This window comes from Myotis lucifugus, unplaced genomic scaffold, assembly GCF_000147115.1.
Source record: "Myotis lucifugus unplaced genomic scaffold, Myoluc2.0 scaffold_313, whole genome shotgun sequence".
NCBI lineage: Eukaryota > Metazoa > Chordata > Mammalia > Chiroptera > Vespertilionidae > Myotis > Myotis lucifugus.
Window position 1 is genome coordinate 100,925 of NW_005871361.1, and position 9,112 is coordinate 110,036.

General features: G+C 42.8%; 1 protein-coding gene across 1 annotated transcript; it reads left to right on the forward strand.

The window, feature by feature from the left end:
* Positions 1–1,814: 1,814 nt before the first annotated feature.
* Positions 1,815–3,525, forward strand: LOC102431714 (olfactory receptor 2AT4). The gene is given in 1 exon segment (XM_014465917.2): positions 1,815–3,525. A coding segment is annotated over 1 exon segment (966 nt). The 5' UTR covers positions 1,815–1,964; the 3' UTR covers positions 2,931–3,525.
* Positions 3,526–9,112: the final 5,587 nt, after the last annotated feature.

Genomic DNA, 9,112 nt, shown 5'->3' on the forward strand with positions numbered 1-9,112 from the left:
AGGCGGGGGGCCGACTTCTGGATCATTATTTCAAACAAGGATTTGCATTGTCAGGTACCGATTCTCAACTTAGTACTTACCATATGCAGACTCAGATAAAATTCTGAAATAGAGATTTGTCTCATGTTATCCATGGGGGGAAAAAACAGAAAGGGAAATAGAAAACCTTGGTCCTAATGTTTTCTCCCCTGTAAACTTGAACTTCTGGATTCTCCAGGGCGGGGGGTGGGGGGTGGGGGGAAATGGCATAGAAGAAAGAGTCCTGTCCTAAGAATCAGAGACCTGAGTTCTGGTGGTGACTCTGCAACCAATGCTGCTCAGTCCCTGCCCTTCAGGGGAAATTGGTTGGCCTTGAAAATAAAAAAATTAAAAAAAGATTTTTCCAGTTTTTACATTGGTGGTTTTATGCATAAGAGGTGTTGTGAGAAGAGAAAGAAATTAGAGGTGACTCCAGGAAAATCACAGGGACACTGCTCACGGAATCACCAGGATCAAAGAGGCAGCCATACCACTGTCAACATGAACTTGCCGGGGGTAGGCGTGGGGTAGTTGCTTAGTCTGAGGGACAAGTCTAAAGTGGAGGGGGGTAGATCAGCGCTTCCTTTAGCTCAGGTCCCCCAGGTCTGTGGGTTGAAAACACTCCCTTCTGATTCCTCTGGGAAGAGTTCTTTGGCTTTGAGCAGCTACTGCAAACAGATCTTCAGTTCCTATCAGCCATGCCTCCCAAGCCTTCCCAGGCCTCCCAAGCCTTCCCAGGTCACATGACAACTTCTGACCAGGGACTTGGGAAGCCTGCTGGGCAGTGGGCACTCAATGGTTAAACAGGAGCACCTGCTGGGCTGCAGCAGCCAGTAGGGAGGTGAATTCAATGGAGCAACACAGACATTGTCTTGGATTCTCTGTTGCTACCCAACTGCGGGAGAACCCATTATGAGTTCAGACTCTAATCAGAAATGACTCTTCCCACCGAGAGCATGTTCATTGTCATTCCCCTCACTGTAACATGACAAAGGCCCCACACCCAGAGACAAGATACAGAGTACTCAACTTAGACGGAGACAAGCAGAACCATAGCAACAAGCAAACGAGAGAGAAAGGAGCCATTCCCTGGTTAATAACTATGGTGGAAAGACATGTTGCTGTAAACCTTGGAGAAATCAGCCCTCCCTAGCAACGTGGTGACAAAGATGTCACCTTTTTTAAAACTTAAAGTAAATGCCAAAAGATAAAGAAGTGTAGAGGCCTGGTTTAAGAGATCTGATATCCCCAAATGATCAGATGGGATGTGGAAAGAGGACCAGTGGAAGTTCTTCCATAACACTTAACACAATTGCAGTTAAATAATTGTGTGGTTTATTGCTTAATGTTTCTTTCTCTGCCGCTAGAATTTCAGCTCCATGAGGTTGGAGACCTCTGTCTTGTTCAATGTGTCTACTACAAAGCCATGTGTTATATGTTCCAGCATATAACACATGGTTTTGTATATCATAGGTGCTTTTTCCATACTTGGTTCAAAAAGAAAACAGGGAATTCTGGGATAGGATGAAGAGAGGGCCCATCATGTTTCTTTTAAAGTCACTGTAAATAAATATGGTTATATTAACTACACAGTGATCATTATTATTGTTTTTTTAAATATATTTTATTGATTTTTTACAGAGAGGAAGGGGGAGGGATAGAGAGTTAGAAACATCAATGAGAGAGAAACATCGACCAGCTGCCTCCTTGCACACTCCCTACTGGGTATGTGCCCGCAACCCAGGTACATGCCCTTGACCAGAATCAAACCTGGGACCCTTGAGTCTGCAGGCCGACGCTCTATCCACTGAGCCAAACTGGTAAGGGCTCACGGTGATCATTATTTAATTCTCATTCCAGAATCACCGCTTATCCTGGTTTTCAGATAACGTACCTGGTTCTCATGTTTTCACTACCCACCTTCTGGGCATCCAGCTTAACCCATCATGCAGACCACAGCCTGTAATGGATCAGAGGCTTCCTCGACCATCTTCTACCTAATAGGCATCCCCTCTCTGCCGAAATCACTCTTCCTTTCTATCTTCTTTGTCTTTCTCCTCTTCTATCTGCTCATTGTTGCAGGTAAAACCCTGATCCTGGTGGCTGTGGTGGCAGAGCCCAGCCTCCACAAGCCCATGTACTTTTTCCTGATCAATCTCTCTGCCTTGGACATCCTTTTCACCACAACCACCGTCCCCAAGATGCTGTCCCTGTTTCTGCTCGGGGACAACTTCCTCAGCTTCCCTGCCTGCTTCCTGCAGATGTACCTCTTCCACAGCTTCTCCTGCTCTGAAGCCTTCATCCTGGTGGTCATGGCCTATGACCGCTATGTGGCTATCTGCCGCCCACTGCACTACCCTGTCCTCATGACCCCATAGACTAATGAGGCACTAGCAGCCAGTGCCTGGCTCACGGCCCTCCTTCTGCCCATCCCAGCAGTGGTGCAGACATCCCACATGGCTTTTAGTTCTGTGGCCCAGGTCTACCACTGCTTCTGTGACCACTTGGCTGTGGTCCAGGCTTCCTGCTCTGACACCATGGGCCAGACCCTCATGGGCTTCTGCATCGCCATGGGGGTGTCCTTCCTGCCCCTTCTGCTGGTGTTTCTCTCCTATGCCCATATTCTGGCCTCCATTCTTCGCATCAGCTCCTGAGGAGGACGTTCAAAAGCCTTCTCTACCTGCAGCTCCCACCTCCTGGTGGTTGGCACATACTACTCCTCTATTGCCATAGCCTATGTGGCCTATAGAGCTAACCTGCCCCTGGACTTCCACATTATGGGCAATGTGGTGTTTGCTATTCTCACACCTGTCCTCAACCCTCTCATCTACACACTGAGGAATAAGGATGTCAAAGCAGCCATCACCAAAATGGCATGTCCCAAGGGCCTAAAGAATGCTGGGAAACCCTGATTCGTAGGTATAACTTGACCTATTCACAAACACCAATAACAATAGAGGGAAAAGTTGACAATTGAAGCAACCAGATAGTTAGAACAATAATTCTCAAAATATGGTCTTAAGTATTTCTCTGCTGTAATAAAATAATAATTTTCTTTCCTTAATTCACAGACAAAATGGATGGGAGTTTTCTGTTTAATTTTCAAGCTGTGAATCCCAACTTCACAAGATTGTGAATACAATTGTGGTCACATTTCCATTCACTCAAAGTATTTTGATTCTCAGAGACTCCAAGTATTTGACCAGCAATAAATTCAGTCTTTTTCCTTGTATCTTTTCTTCTGGTATTTCTAAACATCCCCAGGATTGTTGACATCTAGACACGAATCCGTCTTGCCCTTATTGTTAGAACAGCACCTTAGAAACCCCCTTCAGGGATTAAAGTCTGAGTGCTACCATTTCAATCCCTGTTGCCTAAAAATTCACGGCCACTACCAATATTTCAACACCAGTCACACAAGATATTTACCTCTAGACCCTCACGGGGTCATTCAAAAGCAGGCCCTTCCTCTAGCTTATGCTTAGGCAAGTGGTGCCCCTTGCCAAACCTGTGTGGGCACCAAAGCATTACAGTTCTTTGGTGTCTACTACACCAAAGTTTTCCCATCCATGACAATGGGGAGCTTAGTAGAGAAGTTTGCCCTTATCAGTAGGATCCTGGGTCCAGGACCTCTACTCTTTTTCAAAACACTGTCCTACAAATTCCTCTTTCTGGCTTAGTGGCCAGCCCCGTCTCCTGGTTCCCGTCCCCTATGCCTCATTTCCTCTTGAAGACCTGCTGAATTTAACCTAAGGGCTTGGAGAGAAATTGTTTCTCTCTCTACTCCACTACCACCCAATAAACAACTTCAAAATACCCTCACGTCACCACTAAAGCCCTGCTTTGTGCAACTCTCTTCTGGTATCTATTTCCATTTCAGTTCAGGGCTTTGGTTTCCTGGATGAGCCTCATGACATCCTTTCATGTTCAGTTCCCTTTCTAGATGGAGCAATGAATTAACCACATGAAGAGTGGATCAGAGCAACATGGATTCCCAGGCTAGTTCCACCCCCACACACTATTGTGGCTCCTCGTCACATTTTCCATGAGTGGATATGAAATAACAATGACAACAATAATAATGTTTTTCACCTGGAGCTTTATCTACTAATTGGCAAGTCCCTCTGTATTTCCAAATTTAAAAAACAGTTTTAACTTCATGCACCAAAGGATACCACCAAGAGAGTGTGAGAAGACAACACACAGAAAGGGAGAAAATACATGGAATATATTTTCTTGCAAATCACATATCTGAAAAAGTATTAATATCCAGAATATATAAAGAACTCCTACAACTCAACAACAAAAAACAAACAACCTAACTCCAAAAATGGGCAAAAGACTTGAATGGATACTCCTACAAAATAGATATACAAATGTCCAATAAGAACATGAGAAGATGCTCAACATCACCAGCCATCAGGTAAATTAAAACCATAATGAGATACCCACTTTGAACCCAGTAGGATGGCTATTATAAAAAAATAGAAAATAATAAGCATTAGTGAGGATATGGAGAAACTGGAACCTTTGGGGGAAAAATGGTGCAGGCACTGTGGAAAACAATACAGAGACTCCTCAAAAAAAAACACCAACAAAATAAATATAGAAATACCAAATGATCCATCAATTCCTCTTCTGGGTATATATTCAAAAGAATTGAAAGCAGGGCCCTAAGAGATATCTGTAAACCTCTGTTTATAGTGGCTTTATTCACAATAACAAACTATCCATCAACAGATGAACAAATAAACAAAATGTGGTATATACATACAATAGAATATAATTCAGGCTTAAAAAATAATAAAATTCTGATACATGCCACAACATGGATAAAACCCGAAGACATTATGCTAAGTGAAATAAGCCAGACACAAAAGGACACATCACATGATTCCACTTACATGAGGCATGAGGAATAATCAAATCATAAAGACTGAGAGGAAAACAATTGTTACAGGAGCTGGGGGTGGAGAGGGGAAGGGAGAGTCCCTGTTTGATGTCTATGGAGTTTCTATTTGGAACGATGAAACGCTTCTGGAAACAGGCAGCGGTGATGGCTGCACAACACTGTGCATCGATTTAATGTCACTGTAGATTACATTTAAAAATGGTAAATTTTATATGACGTATATTTTGCCACAATCAAAATATACTTAAAACACCGTTTCACCAGGCCCTAGGTCCCAGGCCCCTGGTCAGATGCCCACCCCTGGGTCATAAGCTGTGGCCAGAGGGAGGTATGTTGTTCAACCACATGGTTTAACACGGACACAAACAGTCGTGGGGGCAGCTTGCCTTAAAAAGTGGGGTGGGAGGAAAGGCATTTGACACCTGCCGAATTTAGGGGAGTCCTTTCCCCATCTGTATCAGGAGACTGTTGTGAAGATTTGAGTGAGAGCAGGTAATTTCATCTCCCCAATATCTTGAGACGGCATCCGCTCCTCTGCATCCCCACATCATCAACCCTGGGGCAGATGTCACCACCTTCTCTCTCCTGAATGAGCACAACGGTCTCCTCACTGGTCCCTCCACCTGTGGGCCCGCCCTCCATTCCATAAGTGGGCAGAATGGGTTTTCTGACAGACAAATCTGGTTACCTTACCACCCTCCACATAACTGGAAGGCTCTCGCTCATGTGGCCTGAAACGACCTCTTTGACCTCAAATCTCACCATTGCCTCTCTCATGGAAATTCTGAACTTCCTTCAGTTTCTCAAACACACCAAGTCCTCATTCTCAGCAATGACTCACTCTTCTCTCTTCCCAAAGCCCTCTTCCTCTTTGTCTATGTCAGCTGGAATCTTACTCGGGCTTCTCCTGAAACATCATCTTCTCAGGGGAGCCTGCCCTGGCACCTCACTCTGAAATTCGAGGTGGGTGCCATTCACATGTTCTCCCTCAGCAGTTTACAATCCTCCCCCTCCCCCCGCCATGGTGGCACTTTTTTATTTCTGGACCTTAGGAGACGAGAGCTCTGAGCACATTATACCCATTAGCCTGTGCAAGCTCCTTGCTTGTTTTATTCATCTTCCTCTTTATCTCCATCCCCCCAATTTCCATCCCATTCTCCTTTCCCCACTTAAGCATCCGTTCTGATGTGTTGGATGTACAACCATAAATATAAACATATCTTTGTAAAATATGTAATGTGCTATGTATATACACTTTTAATTTATATGTGATGTTACACATCTCCGTTTATTTCTTAGATTTGCATTCAGTTCCAAGTTTTAGATCTGCCTATGTTGCTGTTTATACATCTAGTTTCATTGGTACCAATTGATGTATAATATTCCATAGTATGACTTCATCACATCTTACTTTCTTCTCCTAGTGGGGGACACTGAAACCAGCTCCAACTCTTTGCTACTACAATGTCTTCATAAGTGTCCTTGTGTATGTCCTTTCGTGGACCCCTGGAGGATTCTCCCTGGAACATAGGACAAGGAGTCGGGTTAGTCATCGGTTATGCATAAACTTGAGCCAAACATAGTCTCTCCTCATTATTTGCAGATTCTGTATTTGCAAATTTGCTTACTCACCAAACCCAAAACCAATACTCATGGCACTTTCAGGGTCACTACCGGACATGCCCAGAGCAGCAAAATATCTGAGCCACCCACATACATGCTCCCCGTTGAGGTCTAACAAGGCAACACTCTGCTTTCTATTTCAGCTTCCTCTGCATACAAGTGTCCTTTTCATAGTCTATTTAGGACTGTGGTTTTTTGTTTTTGTTTTGCATTTTTTTGTGCTGGAAGGGGGGCAGTAATTTTGCTATTTAAAATGGTACCCAAGCATAGTGCTGAAGTGCTGCCTAGTGTTCCTAAGCACAAACAGTGTGTGATGTGCCTTCTAGAGAGAATACACGTGTTAGATAAGCTTCATTCAGGCATGAGTTACAGTGCTATTGGCCGAGTTCAATGTTAATGAATCAACAATGTATTAACTAAGGTGCTTTTAAATAGAAACACACATGAAACAAGGGTATGTATTTGACCAGCTGATGAAGATGTTGTGACCAGAGGCTCACAAGAAAATAACCCTGTATTTTTCCTAGAAGAATGATTCAGTATTCTCTAATTCAGTGTTCACTGATACTTTATAAAATGTAACTACCACAAATAATGAGAATTGACTTTACTTTAATATTGTTTCCTAGAATAGTTGTACCATTTACACTCCCAGCAACAATGGACTATGTAGTTCCCATCTTCCCACATACTCATTAACATTTGATATTATCCAACTTTCTAATTTTTTGCCATCCTTATCAGGCTAAAGTTCTACCTCATCCCATTTAATCTGCATCTCTCTAATTACTAATGCATCATCTCTGTAAATACTTGTTAGCAACTAGCATTTACCCTTATGTGAACTGCCTATTGAGAACATTTGCTCATTTTCTTTGGAATTCCTGTATTAGTTTATTGCCTTCAGGACTTCTCTATGTTTGTTCCTTGGCAACTTTAAATATTGCAAATATATTTTCAAACTTGTGATCTGTCCTTCATGTAGCAGACATTCTTAATTTTGATATACTCAATTCCATCACAGTTTTTACCTTTTGGTATGTGAGTTTTAGCTTTTTCTTACAACTATTTCACCAGGATATTTCCCAACATTTTCTTTTCATTAGCTTCCTAGTTTTATCTTTCACATGTATACTTGAATCCATGGGGAATTCCTGTTGGTTTAACATGTAAGGTAGCAATTCTGTTTTATTTTTCTTCATGCTGAAAACTATTTTTCTCCCAATCTATCTTTAAAAATCCGTTCTTCCTCATTGTTGTATAGTGCCATCTTTATTAATTTCAAATTCCTATACACTTTGTCTACTTCTGAGCTATTTAGTTCTATTATCTATTTGCCTATGGCTAGACCAGTACCATATTATTTTATTATTATAGCTTTGCAGTATGTCTTTTTACCTACCTGATTCACCATATACATATTTAAATATATTTTAATTGATTTCAGAGAGAAAGGGAGAGGGAGGGAGAGATAGAAACATCAATGATGAGAGAGAATCATTGATCAGCTACCTCCTGCACGCCCCACACTGGGGATTGAGCCCGCAACCTGGGCATGTGTCCTGACCAGGAATCGAACCATGACCTCCTAGTTCATAGATCAACACTCAACCACTGAGCCATTCCGGCCAGGATATATATAAAACCTTCTTTTATGTCTTTCCTTTAAATTTCTAGATTTTTTTTCAACAAACATGGTAGTCATTTTTGACATTATAACTTTATTATTACTGTTAAAAGGCATTAAAATTTTTGTTCTGGTTATTATGCTAGAAAAAGAACACAGTTTCTAGCTAGTATAAAAGCTTCCCAATCATAGCCCTTATCACAGTGAATTATAATTCCCTTTTTATTACTTGTATGTATTCTTCATTAGACGCCAAGCTACATGGAGATTGGCACTGGGCCTGCCTTTTCTATCTCTGCATGCCCAGCACCTCTCACAGGGCTGGCACCCAGCAGCAGCTTAACAAATGGCTCAGCCCTTGACACATGGTGTCATTCAGCAGTAGCTCCCTCCCACTCTCTAAACAATCATCTCATCAGATGCCACGCTGTGGAGATGGATGTCCTCACAGCCAGGGAGAGGGGGGGTATTTCTCAAGGACTTGGAGTAAATGAAAGAAAAAGCCACAGCCCAGTTTCCTCACTGAGATCCATTTAGCTGATCCATGAAGTGCCCTTCGCGGGGAGAACAGACAGCAGATTCTTTGAGAGTTGGAGCAAAGAGAGCAAAGTTATCACTTGAATCCCTAGGTCAGCCTCACAGGAAGCCAAACTATGCCCTTGGACTTCCTGCTTAATGGCACAACAGACCCGCGTTTTACTCAAGCTGCTGTGTTGGATGTTTGTTATTATGTTGGACAGCAGGAGACCAGGGTCCCAATTACATTTGTCACAGCCTGGCTATGTGTCCCTCACTAAGTCCTTACCCCTCTCTCCTCTCTCTGTAAAATGAGGGGATTGGACCAAGATGTCCTAAGGCCCCTTCTAAGTCAGACCCTCTCAGACGCTAAAAGTTGCTTATAGTTCAGGGGATCTCAATGCTTTAAAAAGGGC